At 39.4% G+C, this 21,695-nt stretch overlaps 1 protein-coding gene across 1 annotated transcript in view; it reads right to left on the bottom strand.

The window, feature by feature from the left end:
• HMGXB3 (HMG-box containing 3) overlaps nucleotides 1-21,695 on the bottom strand; it is a 69,419-nt gene that overhangs the window by 10,533 nt on the left and 37,191 nt on the right. The window contains exons 7-14 of the mRNA XM_072630698.1: nucleotides 10,292-10,716; nucleotides 8,894-9,069; nucleotides 8,609-8,706; nucleotides 8,141-8,236; nucleotides 6,347-6,496; nucleotides 3,722-4,023; nucleotides 3,060-3,187; nucleotides 1,071-1,202 (exon numbers count right to left, since the gene is read on the bottom strand). Of these exons, the coding sequence (XP_072486799.1) occupies nucleotides 1,071-1,202; nucleotides 3,060-3,187; nucleotides 3,722-4,023; nucleotides 6,347-6,496; nucleotides 8,141-8,236; nucleotides 8,609-8,706; nucleotides 8,894-9,069; nucleotides 10,292-10,716 (1,507 nt within the window). The remainder of the gene's footprint in view (nucleotides 1-1,070; nucleotides 1,203-3,059; nucleotides 3,188-3,721; nucleotides 4,024-6,346; nucleotides 6,497-8,140; nucleotides 8,237-8,608; nucleotides 8,707-8,893; nucleotides 9,070-10,291; nucleotides 10,717-21,695) is intronic.

The raw sequence follows: 21,695 nt of genomic DNA, 5'->3' as shown, positions 1-21,695 counted from the left end.
CAGGTAACCCTAAAGGATGATGAAAGCTCTTCAAAGCTAGGGGTGTCAACACTGCAACAGAAAGAATGCTACTTCGGGGTTCTGGCCTCAGCTCGGCAGCTAACTTGTGGTATAACCAAGGACCAGTCATTTGTTCCTTCTAAAATTGTGTTATGTCACAAGAATGTGGAGATTTTCAAAACTGTCCAACGTACAAGGAAAAAAAAAACCCATTGAGGCAGAGCTCTGAACCAATGGCATTTTATCAAAGGGTCCCTGGCCCCCTCTAATGAAGTAGATCTTAGATTTTCCTCATGATCTGAGATGTCCCCTTCCTCCAAGGCCTTAATTTTATAGTACTTGATACCTGGACAATACAAGTGGAGCAGAACAGAAATACAGAGTCTTTTTGGTGGGTAGAGCTTGCTCTTGACCTTCTAGGAGGGTTTACACAAAATTGAGAATCACACTGGCTGACAAATGGGCTAGTAAGCAGACCATACCAGAACTATCTTGACCTTTCAGGAGGTCCTACCAAGCCAATGAGCACAACCAAGGGCTGGTAGAAAGGCCAGCAACCAGGGTCACTCATTGGCTATGTGCTCACGGTCATCTCCCCATGCTGGGCAACAGAGGGATGAAAAGGGATGGAGGGGCAACAAAAATAGCTGGGGGGGGGCTTTCCATGTAATTGAGTCACTTTTGCCACGATGGGCTTGGTCACCATAACAAGGAAAAGCAAGGGTGAAGGTCTTCTAGTTAGCTTTCTATGATTAAACAAATGAACTTACAATCTGCAGTTTATACCTCTGAGACCTATTACTGGACCTTATAATCACTACCCCTTCCCCTATGGATTCATATCAAAATGATTAATACTGACTGGAATAAAATAAGGGTCCAATAAAGCATCTATCACAAACAGAACTCTCTCAGCTCTCCTCTGGTTCTAGGCTGTAGGATTTAAGGGAGTTTCAGGCTGCTTCTTCCTTTCAGATAAATCAGCAATTTCAAAGTGATTTTCCTAATCAGCTTCCACAGCCCAAAACTTTGTTGCTCCTTCAGGCCTGAACTCAGATCTCATTCCTCACCTGTATGTTCTTGGACTGACTCCAGGACACTGCTGATGGCCACCTTAGGGTCCTCACCCAGTTTGATGTGATTTCTGATTGCAAAGAGCAGATCCAAACTCACCAACAGTTTGCTCCCCACATTAAAGAGACCTAATAGTTAAAAGGAAAAAAGGAGTCAGTCTTTTGGACTGGATTCTGGAGTGCCAAACATCCTAAATGTCAACCAATCCTAAGGATAATCAAGGTCCAGGAGGAAGTACATGCTAGGAATCCCCTTCTCTCACCTCCCAACCCCCAAATCACTGATTAGTATTCAAAACAAGTCTAGCTAACTAGACTTGTGTGACATTTACACAGGAATGGACCAAGAAGATTCATTTTGCATTTCTTCTTTAACTTCTCTGGGGGGGAGGGACAAGGTCAAAAGAAAGAATAGAATAAATGAAGGGCAGAATAGGATGGAGGGAAATATAGTTAGTCTATACAACATGAGTATTCTGGAAATCTTTAGCAAAACTACACATATATAGCCTATGTTGAATTGCTTGCCTTCTCAGTGGGGATGGGTGGGGAGGGAAGAAGGAAGAGAAGTTGGAATTCAAAGTTTTAGGAACAAAGGTTGAGAATTGTTTTTGCATGCAACCTGGAAATAAGAAATACAGGTAATGGGGTATAGAAATCAATCTTGCCCTACAAGAAAAGAGAGAAAATGGGGATAAGGGAAGGGAAGGGTGTGATAGAAGGGAGGACAGATTTCCGGAAGGGGTAATCAGAATGCATGGTGTTTTGGGACAGGGGGAGGGGAGAGATGGGGAGAAAATTTGGAACTCAAAATCTTGTGGAAATGAATGTTGAAAATTAAAAATAAATAAATAAACAAGAAAAAAAACTTCTCTGGCTTCATTCCTTCTCTCCAGATATACTCATTTTGGATTTCTTTGATCTCTCCCCCCACCTTCTTTATAGCTCTGTTTTGTATGCCATCTTACTCCCATAAGATTGTAAGCTTCTTGAGGACAGGAATCATCTTTCTTATTTGTATTGTCAGCACTTAGCACAAGTGCCTGGCACAAAGTAGGTACTTAGTAAATGGATGCTGAGTAATATAAATTCAAACCCTTCAGTTTGGAGAGATTAAAGTTAAAAGAAGACATGAATGAAAGCTTTAAAATCAAGAATATTATTCTAAAAGGCAACTGAGCTTTGTTCACTAAGTTTTGGGGCATATCTCTAGGGAAGCTTTAAAGTTACAATTTAGGGGCCATAAAAGTAGTCCTACTTTATATGGCAGGAAGGTAAAACTGGGCTCCCATAATCCCCTTAAGTGATGATTCAGGGTGAAACTATAAAATACATTCAAGATGAGTTTAGATGGGTTCAAAAATAATGAGTTAGGAAGAGAAAAAAGATATTTTAGGACATGCACAATTTCCCACTTTTACTTGATGTATCTGCTATAGTACCTGCCACAAAATCCCAAAGTTGAAAGGACTTTAGTCATCTATCTAGTTCAAGCAACATATAAAAGAAATCCCCTAATACAACCCCAAATTTGTAATCCAGCCTTTGCCTGAAGACCTCCAAGGAAGGGAATGCTAACACCTCTAGGAGCAGGCCGATCGACTCTGGACAGCAATAAATGTGAGAAAATGCTTCTGGACATTGATGCTAAATTTGTCTCTGCAACTTCCACACACAGCTCCTAGTCTTGTGTTTTAGAATCAAATAGATCTGGTCTTTCCTCTACACAATAGCCCTGCAACCTCTTGAAGAGAATGCTTACCCTCTGCTCTCCCTCGACTTTTCTTCTCTCCAAGCTAAATAAACATATCCAGCTCTTTCAATTAATTCTCATGTCATGAACTGAAGGCCCATAGCCATCCTGGGGAAAAGCACTGATCCAGTGACTGGAATGGACCACAGGGCTGACCGATCCTCAATGGTTTGGGACATTAGACTTCAGAACTCATCATATGGGTTCAGCTGGAGTGGAAGTGATCTGCCTACCTGTGTAGATGTCTGTGAAGCTGTGCAAGGCCAGACACTGTGGATTCAGACACATCTTCACCTGAGCAGTAACCAGCTGTAATCGGTTTGCTGTCAGCAACCAGCACTCCTGTGGTCCAGCCAAGGAGCTAAAGCCAAAAAAAAAAAAAAGGGGGGGGAGGCAGAATAGACACCAACTCCTAATGGAGCTACAAGATTATGTGAACCAGGGTGATATTTTCAAGAACTGGTAGAAAAAGTAGGAAATGGTTTTGAAAGCTTCAGCTCTAAAAGGTTTCCCAGACCATCTAAATGCCGCTTAGTTACAAATTATTTCTTTCTTATCACCACTAAATTTAAGTTAACTGTTCCTCCCCATCATACACTCACCTAAGGCCAAGAGGTGTTTCTTAAACTATGCTTCCATCTGTGTGTTTAAGTCTTGGTAAATTCCAAATTGGGCAAAATGTTGCTTAGGGTTTAAGGATGTTGGAATAAATACTCAATACTGAATTAATATCTAATTCTAAGAAAATAAGTTCTGTGGAGAGAACCTCAGGAAAGGCAGAGTATATGTAATAAAAAAAAATAAAGGGGCTTGAAAAAGGCCTCTGAAAGGTAGGGCACAGTGTAACTAGGATGGAGTAAGCAGGGGCCAGGATAAGGCTAAAAGGGGCTCTTACTTTTGTCCCCCTTTGAATAATGGGCTGCTACAGAGGAGGCACTGCGTGGATGGAGATTCGTAATAATTCGACCAAGAGGTCTGCTCGATGGTGACCGTCTCCTCACTCACGTTGGACAGGATGAGTCGGGAGCTGTTGAGTTCGTGGATCAGGGTGAAGACCTCGGCCAGCTCCGACTCATTCTCTGGGATCTGCAGGACCTTGCGCAAAAGCTGTAGTGTGGACTGGCGTTGGATCTCCTTCTGGGCCTGGCTCAAGGGCTCAGTTGTATTCAGCACATCGGGGGATGGCGAGCTCACCTCCTGGGATGAGATGGAACTGTTCACCAGGTCATCAGGGCAGAATGTGACAACCCTGGGGTGCACACCCAGTTATGGAGGCCCAGGACCTTGGGTCTTTGCTGCCCTCTGGAATAGATTCAAGGGCCAGTCCCCAAGTAAACATCAGCACTGCCTTTCCCTGGCCCACCAACTCTAAAAGTATATAAAGCTAACTCTTTCCAGCATTTGTGGCAGAATAAAGCACTATAAACTCATGAAATTTTTGCTGACTTGGAGTTTACAGCTGAAAAGTAGGGATAGAAGTTTCCATGTTCAAAACTTTATTTTCTTCAACTGTTATTGCCCTTTTGAATCTCAACAAAATCAGCCATTCAGCCAAGGCAAGGCTTCTTAATGGGTACTTAGTAAATTGCCTGATTTGTGGTACTGAATATAACAATATAATGCCCCCAATCATTTTTCAAAAGGATTAATTTCTCATCTCCAGTGTCTATTTTAATTTATATTTTACAAGATCCCAAGTGTGGTTTTAAAAAAAAACTACTTGATCTCAACAATAGCTAACAATAACATGTATTAGTGTTTAACAAGAGTTTAAAAACTGGAGTTTTAATTAGGTGCCTCTAAAAGGTTCCTAAGGACAGAGAGAACAAATCCAGGCACAAAATCTATTTTTATAGACAAAAGTCTATTTTTATTACAAAAATAAGCTCCAAAATCATGAGATATAGGATGAGGGAGTGAGTTGAAACCAAGAGGCAGTGGGGAGTGAAGTAGCCCTACATACTGCACCTCCACAAGTATTGCAATTATCTAGAGATGGACCCCACAACTAAATATAATAGATGTCTCCTGTAATTTCTACTTGACCTTAGAAAAGAAATCACCAATTTAAGGGCAGGGATCAATTCATGTGCTACAACCTGTAAAGGGGAAGGCAGCCAACACTTAAATGAAAAGAGAAGGGTCTTTCAAGGCCTAGACCCTGATGAGAGGTGTTGGAGAAGGGTTTAGAATTATCTACTTATCCTGAATAGCAGGAAAGCTGACCAGTTACTTTCTTTGAAAATGGGAGCTGGAGTCAGAGAACTGTGTTCAAAAAGTGGTTCTATTATTTATAACTTAAATGACTCTCCTCTGAGCCACAGTTATATCTGTGAAATTAAGGAATTGGATTAAATGATCCCTAAGATCCTTTCCAGTTCCAAATTCTATGATCCAGTATTTAAATTCCTCCCTTTTGCCTATTCTGTCGAGTGGTCCTAAACTCAACACGCTCTAAGCCTGCTTTACCTAGCAACAAGTATGTTAACTATAGGAACCAATAGCTCAGAAAGAAAATTTCCCATTCTTGCATCTAAGTGGGACACCAAAATCCTGCCTAATGAATAAAAGTCAAACTCCTTTTGCTTGTCATTCTAATCCCACCATAATCATGCTCCTGGCTACTTTTCTAGCCTTATTTCATATTATCCCACTATAAATATTCTGTGATTCAAATAAATTGGACTCTTTTCTAGCTCCTGAACAAGCTCTGGGCTCTCAGAGCTCCTCTCACTGTTCCATATGCTTGGAATGCCATCCAACTCCCCACCTCAGACCTCATACAGCATTTTGTTATGTACCAAATACACAATATTATAGAAATGCATTATAGTTAACTCTATTTACATCTCATTTACCCCTCCAAGACTCTAAGTTCCATGAATGCAAAAGTTATCTAAATTTTGTATCCTCAGTATTTACCACAGTGCCCTCCTCACAGCCAGTAACTAATAAATGCTTGATGAACAAATGAGACAAACCCTTGTGAGAGTATGAGAACTTGCCACACTCAAAGCTGGTGATACAGGTAAAGTGTTTTTCTGTAGGCCAAAACACAGCTACATTTTGAAGAATTTCCATGCAGAAAATAAAATTAGATGTTGCTTTATATAATAAAAACCAATGTGAAAGTGAAGTCTAAATGAAATACAGCATGTTTTAATTCAAAAGAACTCTACAGCACCAGACTGAAAACCTCCAGAATCAGATCTCTAAACATTTTCACCATCACCTCTCAGAAAATACAAAAACTAACCCTTGTTTCCCCCAGAGTTCCATATCAGGGCTTAATCTACTACTCATTGCTTTGGTTTGTCCTTCATTCTAATTAGGGGCCTGTAGATGGCCAAAGTGTGAACCACCATGTTAGCCTAATAGCTTTGCACTCTTACTACTAAAATATACTTACAGTGATCTAGCAGAACACTTGAAGTCGAATAAAACTGTGATTTTCTACAATAAATCTCAACCCCAAATCAGCATATATACCCAAAGGAGGTGGGAAGAAAAAAGAACTCACAACAGACTTGGGTGTCTTCTCAGTTCGGTCTTTGGCAAGGTTGTAGCCGCAGCTGGGACAAATTCGTGGCTTGTGCCTGTTGGTGTACACATAGCTACAGGAGGGATTCTTACACTTTCCTCGGCCTCTTGATGTTGCCAGGCCTAAGTCCTGAGGAAAATATAACATTCAAACTTGCTGACCTCTATACCAGAATTACACATCAGCAAGTCAGGCAAGAGCAATTAAGATAATTTGATTTAATCTCATTCCCAAGAAGCTCACTCACACAGAGCCTTCCTTCAACTCTAATCAAACACCCCAGTTTGACTCTGTCACCAACTTGCAGTGTGATCTTGGGCATATCTCTGGGTCTCAGCATACCAATCTGTAAAATGAAGTTGGTCTAGATCAAGGGTTCTTAACCTGGAGACCACAAACTTGGGGGTTTTTTGGTATGTATTTAGTATTTAATTATTCCCCAGTTACATGTAAAAACAATTTTTAACATTTGTTTTTTAAATTTCGAATTCCAAATTCTCTCCCTTCTTCCCTTCCCTACTCTCCTTCACTGAGAAGGCAAGAAACTCCATATAGGCTATATATGTGTAGTCTTGCAAAACATATCCATAATAGTCATACTATGAAAGAAAATGGACCAAAAAAACCCAAGAAAAATAAAGTGAAAAAAAAAACCCCAAAGTTGTTACAATATATATTCAGACATCATCAGTTCTTTCTCTGGGGATTGATAGCACTTTTCATTTTAATTCCTTCAGAGTTGTCATGGATCAATCAAGAACAGCTAAGTCAATCATAGCTGATCATCTTATAATAATATTGCTGTTACTTTGTAGCCCACAAATTTCACTGTGCATCCACAAACTTGTTTTTAAAAAATGTTGCTACTGTATTTCTATGTAATTGGTTTCCTTTGTAATCCTACATATTTTATTTTATGCATTAAGAAACATTATTCTGAAAAGGAATCCATAGGCTTCATCAGACTGTTAATAGAGTCCATGACACAAAAAAGGTTAAGAGACCCCTGGTTTAGATGTTATCTAGCATCTTATCTTACACAACAGGTCCCTGTAGCTCTGACAGTCAAGAATTCTATGACAAAAAGTTACCAGGAGCTCCATTGGGCAGACACCTCTACAAGGAACAGCTACCTCCTGTGAGCCCACAGCCCAGGTCCCCGAAACAGTCACTCCCCACTTTGTTAGCACTTACTTGACATTCAGTGTGACAGTTTTTATGTTAAATGATCAACTAAGTCAGTTGAAACAGATGACCTGAGTAAAATCACTGACTGGGAACACAGCCTCCTTAGACAACTAGGTCTTATTCATTTCTGAAATGTCTTTACTTTCCAGAAGTGTAGTCTAAGAATCCAGATGATCTAGCAGTATCAGGATTGGCTGAATAATAATCAAACCAGTCAATCTGCCCAAAGTCATTATTATAAGGGAGTTGTTTGGCTAGGTTAGTGCTTTGGAGATATTTAAGAGAAAAGTAATCTTAGAGGATCAAGGACTACTCATTGGTGGAGTGGAATATTAACAGTTGATGACTCCTAGTAAAGGTCTTCAACTGGTCTGCATCTTATCAACTTCTCCCAGCCAGAAAATTTAGTAGCATGTTCTAAATAGAATGCCTCCAGGTCACAGACATTTAAAATCAAAGCTTCTCCTGAAGAAATTCAGATAGCCCTGTGACTCCCTGGGGATTCCAGCATCAGTAATCAACTCTCTCCAACCCTGTCCGAAACCAATCTCTATATCAAACCTCATGCATACAAGTGGCACTCACCAGTGTGACAGTACAGCTGTATTTATAAGAAGGGAATATATTCGGTTTGACCTCTACAACCTTCACCTGAGATGTCCTATTAGGACTGTTTTGCAGCTGTGGATCAGAACAGATAAAACTGGTTTCAATGACTTGATTTTTCAGTTAGCAGGTTAACCGCTATTTTAATTAATACTTTCAGATGACATGTAGTGTTTTGCTGGGATTACAAGTCCTAAAAGCATCCAAGCAAATAATTTCTAGTGGTTCCAATGGAAAAAAAAAATCTTCATTATGAATTGTGATGAATTATGGGCTGTTAAATCACTCATGCCACCAAAAGAAAACTCATCCCAAATCCAAGGGCTGCCATGATTTGCAAAATGTGCAACTGCTTAACTTTCTGGTTTAAATGTAAATCAGAAACATCTGCCAGTTCTGAGCAGATGAGGCCAGTGAAAGATTTTACTTTTAAGGAATTTGACTCACCTTTTGCTCACTGATGCCAGAGAGCTGTTGGACAGAGTGGCCCAACTGCTTCACTGTACTTGGCTTCAAGCCAGAAGTCCTCACTAAGGAAGACTTTTCTGTGGGAAGAGGGGTGAAGATGGTGAATGAGAAGCATTTGTAATACTTTGCCTGACTTAGCTAAGTAATGATAATTAAATCCCCCACCTCACTCCCACATTCCCACCTATTCCCCATTTACAGGATCTAACTAGTCTCACTACCATTCAAGAGTGCCCTACATATAGGAAGACTTGGAGCCTTTACCATTTAAAGAAAAGTACTCTTTGATCCTTGGCAGGTCACTGCTGCTCTCTCTCCCCACACTCGCTGGGGCTGGAAGAATTGCTCGCATGGGTCTTGCTGCAGCCAGTAAGGAAGGTTTTCCTCGAACTCTACTCTTTAGTTCCTGAGCTCTGTGGCCAATGGTGGGCAAATCAACTCTGTGAGACAAGAAGGGCAATTTTCAACTTGATCTGGAAACTTTGAGAGCACAAAGAGGACCAGAGGAAATTTAGAGCAAAGCTGACAACTCCTGGATTTCTGCTCTGGGGAAAAGACAATACTATAACTATTCAACTTGTTTCCTTAGAACAAAGCTTCTCTAAAGCAAAGGGCTTCAGCTAAGAAATCAAGTCTATCCAAAATCAACAGAAATAGCAACCACATCTTGAGGAGCCACCCTGAAGGCATCATCTGCTAAGGCCTCTCCTCCTATTCCCAGGGTCTAGTCCTGGAAACTTGTGACTCACTAAGCAGCCTGCTGGGCCAGATCAACATCATTTAGGTTGAAGCCCTTAAGTCACAGGTCACAGTAGTACTTCAGCAGGAGGACAAGTAAGATTTGCAAGAGAAGAGGCAAGCAGCCCAATGAAGGAAGTGGTCAAGGAGTGCAGCCATCTCACATCATTCTTCACACAGGACAGGACAGGAACAAGAGAGAATTTTATCATCAGAGGATGAACACTGGGCACAAAGGACCAATCCTTTTCTCACTGAATGTGAAGTGAGGTTTACCACCCAAGGTCTGAAGGAAAATTCACTGGAAATCTCAGTGACATATGGGGGAATGGAGCAACAATACATTGGAACAAGCAAAAGGCTTGGAGACTGGAAAGCTGGAAGCTCACTCTTCACCTGTCACTTACTGCGTAACCATAGGCAAAATCGTGCAGAAACTTGTATTTTTTGTCTCTAGTACCTAGTCACTATAGTGACTGCATATAGTAGGTATTTAAGTACTTGTTAGATTTCTCAAGGCCTCAATTTCCTCATTTGTAAAATGGGGACTTGTCCCCTTTCCTTCCTGCTCTCCTGGGAATGTTATAAGAACATAAAAGAAGCTCTTTGGAGGAGTATTTCTCTATAAAAATATACACTCACTGCAATAATTCAAAAGACCTACTATTTTACTGCACCTCCTCTACACATTAGGAGAGGGTTTCCTGGGTTTCTGTGGCCAAAAGACACAAAACAAAACAAAAAACCTCAGTTTTCTGGAGAATGTCTCTTTATACTTAGCTTAGGCTGGTCCTCTGATGATAGATACACATCTCAGCTAGACCTGTCAGGATTTACTCCAGAGGTAAAAGCCTTTGGAAACCCAGTCATTTCTATGTCAAAATGACCTATGACATAACCCTATACAGACGCAGAGCAACTCACCCTGAGGGTTTTTTTGCTGTGGATGATGGAATGCTGGAGGTCCTGGTTCCCTCCATCAGTGGTGGCACATGGGGTTGTGAGCTCTCTCTCTCATCTGACCCAGAGGTAGCTTCATGTTCCACACCATGCTTGCTTGACAATGTCACTACTGCTGAATTCCCACTCTCGCCTGGTGTCCCTGGGTTAGTGAGGATGTGAGCCTCAGAGATGATGATCTCCTCCCATTCTCCCTCCTGGACTGATTCACCCACAGGTACCACACTCAGAAGCTGGCTAACAGCTTCTGAGTTCTCCAGGGTCACTTTGGAGGGATTTTCCTTCACAGTCCCCTGATCCAAGGTGATTGGCTGCTGACTTCTTTTAGTGACAGGGGCTTTGGGGGAGACACTGGAGCCCAATTCCACTTTGATTTTGGCTGGCTTTTCCTAGAAGGAAAAAATATCTTCATTTCACCGAATTAAGAATTCAGAATTAAGAGGAAAAATTTCTACCAAAATGCTTCGTGAGGTGATGACATGTTTACCAGCCTTTTCATGTAACTCAAAATCTTATGTCTTAGCTGATTCTTTCATATCGTGTCTAGGATAGGCCTATGAGTAACCTGTCTTGAGTTTACTAAACACAAGAGAGGAAGAGGTCAACAAAAACCAAGTGAATTCCAATATTTAACAAGGTATGGCAGAAATTACATTGGATTTCAAGTCAGAAGGCTTTGCCCTAGAACTAACCCTAGCTCTGCAACTTATGTGTGAAATGTTGCAAGATATAGAATATTGGACCCCACAAGGCTGTTATGAGAATCAGCTGTGATAATGTATGTAAATTGTTCTATAGAAGTGCAAGCTATTATATTTTACATTAGAAGTAGGCACCTTGAAGGCAGACATTGGTTTTCCTTTTGCATTTGTATTCTGACTTCTTAGCACAATGTGCGACAAGTAGTAAGGTCTTAATAAGTACTTTTTCATTCAATCATTTTTTGCAAAATTTCTCTACTTAATATTCTACAATAGACACTGAGGAACAGGCCACAAATTATCTTCTTTGTGGTCCTTTTTGGCACATCTTGAGAACAAAGCAATAACCAAGTTCTATTAAATTATTTTTCTTACTGTCTTTGGGAGCACTATGAAAAAAAAAACTTCAATACTTTTTTTTGCCTTTTCAAGGAGAACCTGTAAGTCATTCTATGATTTAACTGTCACTTCCTTAATGTTTTACTCTCCTATAAAGGAGTAACGTTAGGCCTATTATAGTTCATTTTGTTTACTAACTAGGTACTGATTTACCACTGATTGCTGGGCAAAGATGTGAGAGTACAAAAGCTCAGTTGTTATTTACAAATTGTCATAAATCTATGAGTCTTAGCTACCTCTGACCATTTTCTACAACTCTACAGCCATTGCTCTGGAACTGGAAAGAGACTTTGTAGGACCCAAGTTCATTCTGGATTTTTTCAAATCCAAAGAGACAAAGGTCTCTTTTTCAAGATGAGAAACTGATTCAAATTTATAAGACTAAGAGCCATTCTCCAATAGTCAAAAACTTGAAAAGGTAGTTTTCAAAGGAAAAAAGTCCAAGTTATCAACAATCATTTTAAAATGCTATAAATCACAAATAATTAGAGAAATGCAAATAAAAGCAATTTTGAGGTTTCACCTCACAACTATCAGACTGGCAAACAGGACAAAAAAGGAAAAGGGTAAATATTAGAAGAGCTATGTAAAAACAGTTATGTTAATACATTGCTGCAAGAGCCGTAAATTCACATTTCATAGCCCTTTATAACATGTTCCTCTCTAAACTGTTCTTTTTACACCTAACAACCCATCCTTATCCACTTACAGTTTGAGTCAGTGACACTGACTTGCTGTTCTTGCTGTTCTCAAACAAGACATGCCATCTCCAGACTCCAAGCATTTCCTGTAGCTGGAATCTCACGCATGGAATGTGCTCTTTCTTTGTCTTTGCCTCCCAGATTCCTCTAAGTCCTAGACAAAATCCAACCTCTACGAGAAGTCCTTCCTGATCACTCTCATAGTGTCATCTCTCTGTTGTTTATTTCTAATTATCCTGTATATGCCTTGTTTATAATTACTTGCATACTATTTCCCCCATTAGTTCTGTATTCTCAGCACTTAGTACAGGGCTTGGCACAAAGTAGGTGCTTAATAAATGCTTACAGATTGACTGACTGAATTGGATCAGCCTTCTGGAAAACAATTTGCAACTATTCCCCAAAAGTTCCCAAATTGTACAAACCTTTTTATCCAGTTATATGACTACTAGGCCTATAAGAAGAAGAGGATCAACATGTACAAAAATATTTATAGCAGTTCTTTTTGTGGTAAGCAAAAATTAGAAACTCAGAGGGGGTGTCTTCCCACTGAGGAACAGCTAAACAAATTGTGGTATATGAACATAATGGGGTATCATAACGCAATATGATGACAATTTCAGAGGAAACTGATGCAGAGTACAGTGAGGATAAGAACAATTTATATCACATTATAGGGAAAACAACTTTGAAAGGCTTTAAAACTTTTATCAATGAAATGATAAATCATGAGTTTAAAAGAATGAAGATAGAACATGCCACCTACCTACTGAGGAGAGATGATGAAGTTAAAATGCAGATGTGAATAACATGGGAACTTGTTTTGTTAGACTATATTGATATGTATTGAGGGATTAGGCAAAGTGGCACAGTGGAGAGAGCACTAGGCCTACAGTCAGGAAGACCTAAATTCAAATCTGGTCCCACACCCTGGCCAAGTCACTTACCCTATTTGTCTCAGTTTCCTCCTCTGTAAAATGAACTGGAGAAGGAAATGGTAAATAATTCCAGTATCTTTGCCAAGAAAAGCCCAAATGGGGTCATGGTGAGCTGGACATGATGGGAATGATTCAACAATAACAATTGAGGGATTAAAAAATATATATTCAATGAGTAGTTGGGAGGGGTGAGAACGAGTGTGTGTGTGTTCATCCTTTGTTGCTGAAGAAGACCATGCCATCAGAGAAATGATGACATGACTTGCACTTGACTTTGTTTTGAGAGAGGGAGGGCTGTGCAGGTCACTAGCCTCACTTCTCCCCTAGAGCCATCTGAATCCAGTGATTCATCAGGATGACTGGAGATGATCCAGGATGAGGCAATTAGGGTTAAGTGACTTGTCCAAGGTCACACAGTTCGTGAGTGTCAAAAGTCTGAGGTGAAATTTGAACTCAGATCCTCCTGACTTCTGCAATGGTGCTCTATCCACTGTACCACCTAGCTGTCCTTGGTGAGAATGAAAGGGGACAGAGAAGGACAGCTTAATTTTAAAAACTTGTGACTTGAAAATAAAAATAACTTTTTTTTAAAAAAGGAAGTTCTTATGAAATGTTTGGTCAGTTAATAACATTTACTATGAAACTACTATGTGTCACGTACTGTGCTAAGTACAAGGGATACAAAAAGAGGCAAAAGAGAGAGTCTCTGTCCTCAAGGGTCTTGTTACAATCTAATAAGAGAGAAAAAAAATGTTTATTTTCTTTTTTTCTAAGACTGGGCTATTTAAATTCTGTTTCTTGTTCCATTAATCCAGATATTTTATATTCTTGTAAACATTCATCAGTTTTGTTGGTATACAAATGGGCAAAATGTTTTCTAATTATTTCCTTATTTTCTATACATTCATTGTAAATTTTCAAATTTTTGAAGTTGGTTTCCTTTCTCTTTAAAAAAAACATTACCTAAGACTTGTCTATCATTTTCAATCACTTTTTCAAAATTTCTACACCTGTGTTTGAGGTTTTTTGGATTTGCTGAATGCCCAAATCCACTGATGTCTTCTGCTTCTCCTTTGTTAGTTAAAAAATTTCCCCAAAGGACTGCATGGGAAACATTCTAAAACTTCTGACATATTGTCTTAGTATTATTTTCTTTGATGAAATTATTTATTGTTACTATGATTTGTTCTTTGAAGCACCAACTCTTTAGAATTAAATTAGCCTCTGTTCAAGTTCGAATGAATTCTTCCTATGTTCTTTATTACTGGTAAATTTTGTAAAGATGCTACTCACAGACAAGAAATATGAATGTTCCTTTCTGTTCCATTCAGTAATCACCAGAGATCTAAATTATCTTATATTTCTGAAATTCTTTTCCTGCATTTTTTCTTTTTGCCAATTTTTCTAGTTTTTAAAGGGGCAAGCTGAAGCCCTCAACTATTACAGTTTATTATCTATACATCCTTGTAAATTGATTCATTTAAATACTTAGGTATTATAACATTATGTGAATAAAATAAATAAATTTTGATACTATCCTTTTAACGTTTTTTAAAAAACCTTTAATTTTACTTATTCTGAGGTCATGCTTACTATACCAGCTTTTTATTGAATTCATCTAAACTATAATTCTGCTCTATTCACTGATTTTTAACCATGTGAATCTTCATTTTCAATGTGTTTCTCATAAACAAAATATTGCTCAAATTTGCTTTCCAATCACCCTGTTACTCTCTTTCAATTTAATCGGTGAATTTGTACTAATTACACTCACAGTTATGATGTACTGTTAACTGTATTTTCCTCCATCATAACCTTATATATTTTCCCTTTTTTTCCCTCCTTACCTCCATCTTTTCAAAAAATGTTTGCATTCCTTTCTCCTTGTCCTACTTTTCCCTACTGAGTTTTATACCAAACGTGTGTCATCCTCCTTTGTCCACTTCTGATAACAGATTCATAAGATACCTGTTCCTCCAATCCCTTCTTCCATGTATGTATACTCACACAAACTAAAGTTCCTTTCTGTTCTTATTTCTTCTCCAATATATTCCTTTATCACTCTTTCTTATATCCTCTGTTAAAACCAACAAGACAGAACATAGCCACATCCAGGCTCTAAGTTTCTTAATTCCCTCTGTGATCCTTGAATGCACTGGAATTCTAAAGAATACTTGTCTTTTCTCTATATCAGAATGTAGTACTTGTTCACTGGTTAGCTCCAAATGCTCAAAGTATTTATTTACCTTTTGAGGTTTCTCTTGATTCCTATATTCACATTTCAAAGTTTCTTTTCAGATCTGTTTTTTTTTTTTTTTCAACAGGACTATTTCCAAAATTTTGGCTTATGACATTCCTGGGTGTTTTTAGCTTGGGGTTTCTTTCAGGATCTTTTTTTCCTATTTTGCATTTACACTCTGGTTCATATAGCTCTGACCATGCCCTTGATTTCTCAAAAAGTCATATCCAAGTTTTTTTTTCTGGTCATGGTTTTCAAGTCTAATGATTCTTAAATTATCTCTCTTCAACCAATTTTTCAGGGTTGTTGATTATCAGATAATAGATGTCCTATTATTTCTTCTATGATCTAATTAAAAAATGTTTTCTAATTTTTTTTGTCTAAAAGTCACTGAGTTCTGATTGTTCCATTCTATTTTTTTAAGGCATCTTCTGCTTCGGTAAAGTTTTCTGCCTTCTATTTACTCTCTATTATTTTCCTCCAGAGATCAATCTTATTTCATCTCTAATTGCATTATTTCATCTCTTGCTTCAATTCATCCAGCTGACCCAGTACCCAATTTATTTTTTTTTCCTCCATGAAGCTCTATCTGTACTTGTTGCTGAGTTATGCTGTTCTTCTGGCTTCTGTTTCTATACACATAGTATTTTCTTCTGTTTATTCCTATTTCCAGTCTTAGTTCACGGAACAGGACTGTGTGTATCAGAACAAGTCACCATCTCTTTGGCATTACTGGATGTATTAGGTAATCTCTGTTTGGTGTTGTGTTCAGGGCAGAGAGGAATATTTGCAGTTGGTCACAAGGAAGCATTAACCCTACTGAGATATGGGGTCACAGTTCTATAGAGGAGAGGAGCTATGGTTGAGAGAAAGCAGGGGCTCTACCAGGATAAGGACCAGAGTGCACGTCTGAGCAGGAGAGCAGCAACCACACCTCCTGGAGAAGCTATACTTTTATCATACTTGCTACTCAGTGTACCCTTGATGAAGAGACCATTTTTCCAAAACCAGTCTTGATTACAATCCGTAGGATTTCAATAGAGTTTAAATAAAGTGAATACTCAGGCAATTAACTAAAGCATGATACAGACAATTCTTGCTTTACCTAAGTGAACAGTTCTGCAAACCTTTCTGCATAATGCAAATTTGCCCACTGACACATGCCTGTAGAGGGAGGGGGCCAAAACATAATTTGAGGATATGTGGTGGCTAGGGACAGAGGAGCAAGAGCTGGAGGAGGAACATGCAGGGGCTGGAGCCAGCCACATTGGGGCCTGGAAACAACCAAGATAAAGAACATGCTGGGGGCAGATATGTGGGGGTTGGACACAAATATAAGCAGGAGAGAATAGGTGACATGTGGGAACCTGGAACAGACACTCAGTACTCAAGTGCAGATAAAAGGAAGACAAGAAACATAGGAACTAGACATGTGGGCAGGTAAGCAAAGTGGGATGAAGGTCTCCTCTCTTGGTGCCAGAGGTCTCAAGCCAAGCCCCCAGCAGCTGTTCTGCTTTCACCTGGAGAGATTTTTTGGTTTATTTGCTTTGCTTGGGGGGAATGGGGTGGGAGGTTGCAAAGCATCAAGTTGAGGGGAGGAAGCAAAGAGAGAGAGAGCACACTATTCCAATACTAAAGTGAACAACGATATTTTGGGGAATAAGAATTTCTTTCAGAGTTCTTAATGCAAAGATAAATTGGATAAATTTCTTAATTTTTCATGACTTGGAATGAATGTGAAAACGTATCTCCATTTTAATAATTCTGTCACAATTTCTGCTCCTAAGTCTATTTATTTGACAAACTTCACCATTCCCTTAATAGGAAGAAGATCTTCAGGTCTACTAGAAGTTATCAAAAAACAAACTCCAAAACATTCTGGGAGTGATATTTTACCATCTAATGAGGATGTCCAGAGCTTATAGGCTTATCTGGATTTCTTCTGATGGCAAATTTGCTATAGATTTTAAAGAATGAGTTATCAGCAAAAATCACTCCAGTATTTGTTCTCTTCCCCATTAAGAAGCATTTTTTTCTTCATAGCAATGGCTAATAGTTATGCTTTATTTTTAAATTGGTCTTCTCCATGTTCTTCCAACTTCATAAGCCTAAGACACAAAACAGATGAAGCAATAACAGTCCTTCCAGCTGCCAGGTCCTTCTGAAAGTCTTTGACTGCTTTTTTTGATTACATTTTCCTTTGTACTTCAGTGGAATTGATTCTACTTCACTGGGGAGTGTTGTGATTGTTTAAACACTTGATTTGCCCATATCAACTGCCACAAAAAAATCCGAAGTCACTGACACATTCTCTTTAAGAGCTACTACTTCTCCTCCTGCTTTAAGAAATATACTGGGGTGGAGCCAAAATGGCAGAGTTGAAAGACTGACCTACTCTAGCTCTCACCCCATAATCTATAAAATACCTGTAAAAATGACTCTAAACAAATTCTAAAGCAGCAGAAGCCACAAAATGATAGAGTGAAAGAGATTTCCAACCCAAGACAGCCTGGAAGGCTGACAGTAAAGGTCTATCGCACTGGGACTCAGGGAAGAGCACAGCCCAGCCTTGGCCACAAGGCACAGTTCAGACAGGACTGGAGCAGAACTGGAGCACGTTGCGGAATTACAGGCAGTAGCTGTGGTTCCCAGATTACTCAACCTACAGACCCCAAAGATACCTTCAAAGGTCAGTAAGAACACTCTTTCACCTGGGTGAGAAGGGAGCAGGATTTGGCCACAGCCCTGGCCCGAGGGCATTAAACAGTTTCCATTTCTGGAGCCCTCAGAGGAAAGACCCTGGGGGAATTGAGCATACAATCTGGGTCTCAGTTCTGAGTGGCAGCCCTGGGGAGAAGAGGAACACTGGCCTGGTGCAGCTGGTGAAGGCTCCAGTGAGGATTATGGACAGAAAAACGTGTGGTTGCTTCCAGACCAGAGGACAGGCCAGGAGACAAGTAAACTGCTCTCCCTTGATTGTGCCACCTTGGAGGAAGTGACAACTTACAGCTTCCTAGAGTACAAATGACGCAAAAGTCAAGTAGCTGGCTGGGAAATGCCCCCAAAAATGAAAAAAAAAAATAAGACTATAAAAGGTTACTTTCTTGGTGAACAGGTATTCTCTCCCATCCTTTCAGATGAGGAAGAACAATACATACCATCAGAGGAAGACATAAAAGTCAAGGCTTCTACATCCAAAACCTCCAAAAAAAATATGCAATGATCTCAGGCCATGGAAGGGCTCAATAAGGATTTTGAAAATCAAGTAAGAGAGGTGGAGGAAAAATTGGGAAGAGAAATGAGAGAGATGCAAGAAAATCATGAAAAGCAAGGCAGCAGCTTGCTAAAGGAGACCCCAAAAAATGCTGAAGAAAATAACACCTTTAAAAATAGACTAACTCAAGTGGCAAAAGAGGCCCAAAAAGTCAATGAGGAGAAGAATGCTCTAAAAAGCAGAATTACCCAAATGGAAAAGGAGGTTCAAAAGCTCATTGAAGAAAACAGTTCTTTAAAAATTAGAATGGAGTAGATGGAAGCTAATGACTTTATGAGAAACCAAGAAATTACAAAACAAAATCAATGGAAAAAATGGAAAACAAGGAGAAATATCTCATTGGACAAACAACTGACCTGGAAAAGAGATCCTGGAGAGATAATTTAAAAGTTATGGGAATACCTGAAATCCATGATCAAAAAACAAGAGCCTAGATATCATCTTTCATGAAATTATCAGGCAAAACTGCCTTGATATTTTAGAATCAGAGGATAAAACAGATATTGAAAGAATCCAATGATCACCTCCTGAAAGAGATCTGAAAAGAAATTCCTAGGAATATCGTAGCCAAATTCCAGAGTTCCCAAGTCAAGGAGAAAATATTGCAAAAGCAGCCAGAAAGAAACAATATGAGTACTGTGGAAATACAATCAGGATATCACAAGAACTAGCAGCTTCCACATTAAGGGATTGAAGGGCTTGGAATATGATTATTCCAGAAGTCAAAGGTACAAAGAATCACCTACCCAGTAAAACTGAGTATACTACTTCAGGGGAAAAAAATGGTCATTCAATGAAATAGAGGATTTTCAAGCATTCTTGATGACAAGACCAGAGCTGAAAAGAAAATGTGACTTTCAAACACAAGAATCAAGAGAAGTATGAAAAGGTAAACAGGAAAGAGATGTCACAAAATAGGACTTACTGAAGTTGAACTGTTTCTATTCCTACATGGAAAGATAATATTTGTAACTCTTGAAACTTTCTCAGTATCTGGGGAGTTGGAGGCATTATGCGCGCGCGCACACACACACACACACACATATACATACATATTATATATGGAGATGGAAGAGAGCAAGAGAGAGAGCGAGCGAGTGAGCACAGGGTGAGTTGAATAGGAAGGGATGATATCTAAAAAAATAAAATTAAGGAATGAGAGAGGAATATACTGAGAGGAGAAAGGGAAAAATGGAATGGGGCAAATTATCTCTCACAGAAGAAGCAAGAAAAAGCTTTTCCAATGGAGGGGAAAAGGAGGGAGGTGAGAAGGAAAAAGTGAAGCTTACTCTCATCACATTTGGTTCAAGGAAGGAATAACATGCACACTCAACTTGGTATGAAAATCTATCTTACTACAGGAAAGTAGGGGAGAAGGGGATAAGCTGGGTGGGGGGGATGATGGAAGGGAGGGCAATGGGAGGAGGGAGTAACTAGAAGTAAACACTCTTGGGGAGGGACAAGGTCAAAAGAGAGAACAGAATAAATGGGGGCAGGTTAGGATGGAGGGAAATATAGTTAGTCTTACACAACATGACTATTATGGAAGTCATTTGCAAAATTACACATATATAGCCTATATTGAATTGCTTGCCTTCTCAGTGGGGATGGGTGGGGAGGGAGGAAGGGAGAGAAGTTGGAACTCAAAATTTTAGGAATGAATGTTGAGAACTGTTTTTGCATACAACTGGGAAATAAGAAATACAGGTAATGGGGCATAGAAATTTATCTTGCCCTACAGGAAAAGAGAATAGATGGGGATGAGGGAAAGGAGGGGTGTTAGAAGGAAGGGCACATTGGTGGAAGGGGCAATTAGAATGCACATTGTTTTGGGGGGGAGTGGAGAGATGGGGAGAAAATCTGAAACTCAAAATTTCGTGGAAATGAATGTTGAAAACTTAAAATAAATAAATTAATTTTTAAAACTGAAAAAAAAAAGGAGCTACAACTTCTGTACATTTCTTTTCTCAAGTTTTTAAATTTTATTTTAAGTTTTCAACATTCACTTCCCCAAGATTTTGAGTTCTAAATTTTCTTCCCATCTCCCCCCCCCCCACCAAAACACTGTGCAATCTGATTAGCCCTTCCCCCAATCTGCCCTCCCTTCTATCACACCCCTCCCCCCTTCCCTTATACCCATTCTTCTCTCTTTTCCTGTAAGGCAAGATAGATTTCTATACCCCATTACTTGTATTTCTTATTTTCCAGTTGTATGCAAAAACAATTCTCAATATTTGTTCCTAAAACTTTGAGTTTCTTCTCTCCCTTCCTCCCTCCCCACCCATCCCCACTGAGAAGGCAAGCAATTCAATATAGGATATATATGTGTAGTTTTGCTAAAGACTTTCATAATAGTTGTGTTGTGAAAGACTAACTACATTTCCCTCCATCCTTTCCTACTCATTTTTCCTATTCTGTTTTAACTTTGTCCTTTCCCTAAAGTGTTAACTTCTAATTACTATTACTATCACTAATTACTGCTATATAATAGGGACAAGGAATAGATGGAAAGAACAGCAGTGTGAGAAAAAGAAGTTTTGTTTAAGGCCCCAAAACCAGAGAATAATAGACCCTCCAACTTAGAAGAGATCATAGAGTTCATTTGGGTACAACCTCCCATCCCATTCACGGGAAGCCTTTACAAGCCCCTTGGGAAAAAAAGGCCAAGGTCTCCCACTGCATCCTGGCCACTGGACCCAGATGTCTCCAGAGGAGAAAGTGAGGCTGATGACCTTACACAGCCCTCCTTACTTAAATTCAATTGACTTACAAGTCATTATCCCATTTGCCCTCCCTTCTATCATCCCCCCCACACTCCACTTATCCCCTTTTCTCCCCTACTTTCCTGTAGCTAGCATAAGATACATTTTCATACCAAATTGAGTGTGCATGTTATTCCCTCAAGTCAAACGTGATGAGAGTAAGTTTCCTTTTTTCCCTTTCACTTCCCCCCTTTCCCCCTCCATTAATAAAGCTTTTTCTTGCTTCTTTGATGAGAGATAATTTGCCCCATTCCATTTATTCCTTTCTCCAGCCAATGTATTCTTCTCTCACCCTTTAATTTTATTTTTTTAGATATCATCCCTTCCTATTCAACTCACCGTGGTGTGTGTGTG

The sequence above is a fragment of the Notamacropus eugenii genome, chromosome 1, assembly GCF_028372415.1.
Source record: "Notamacropus eugenii isolate mMacEug1 chromosome 1, mMacEug1.pri_v2, whole genome shotgun sequence".
NCBI lineage: Eukaryota > Metazoa > Chordata > Mammalia > Diprotodontia > Macropodidae > Notamacropus > Notamacropus eugenii.
The sequence above is the reverse complement of the archived record's forward strand: the minus strand, read 5'-3'. Positions and strand labels throughout refer to the sequence as shown.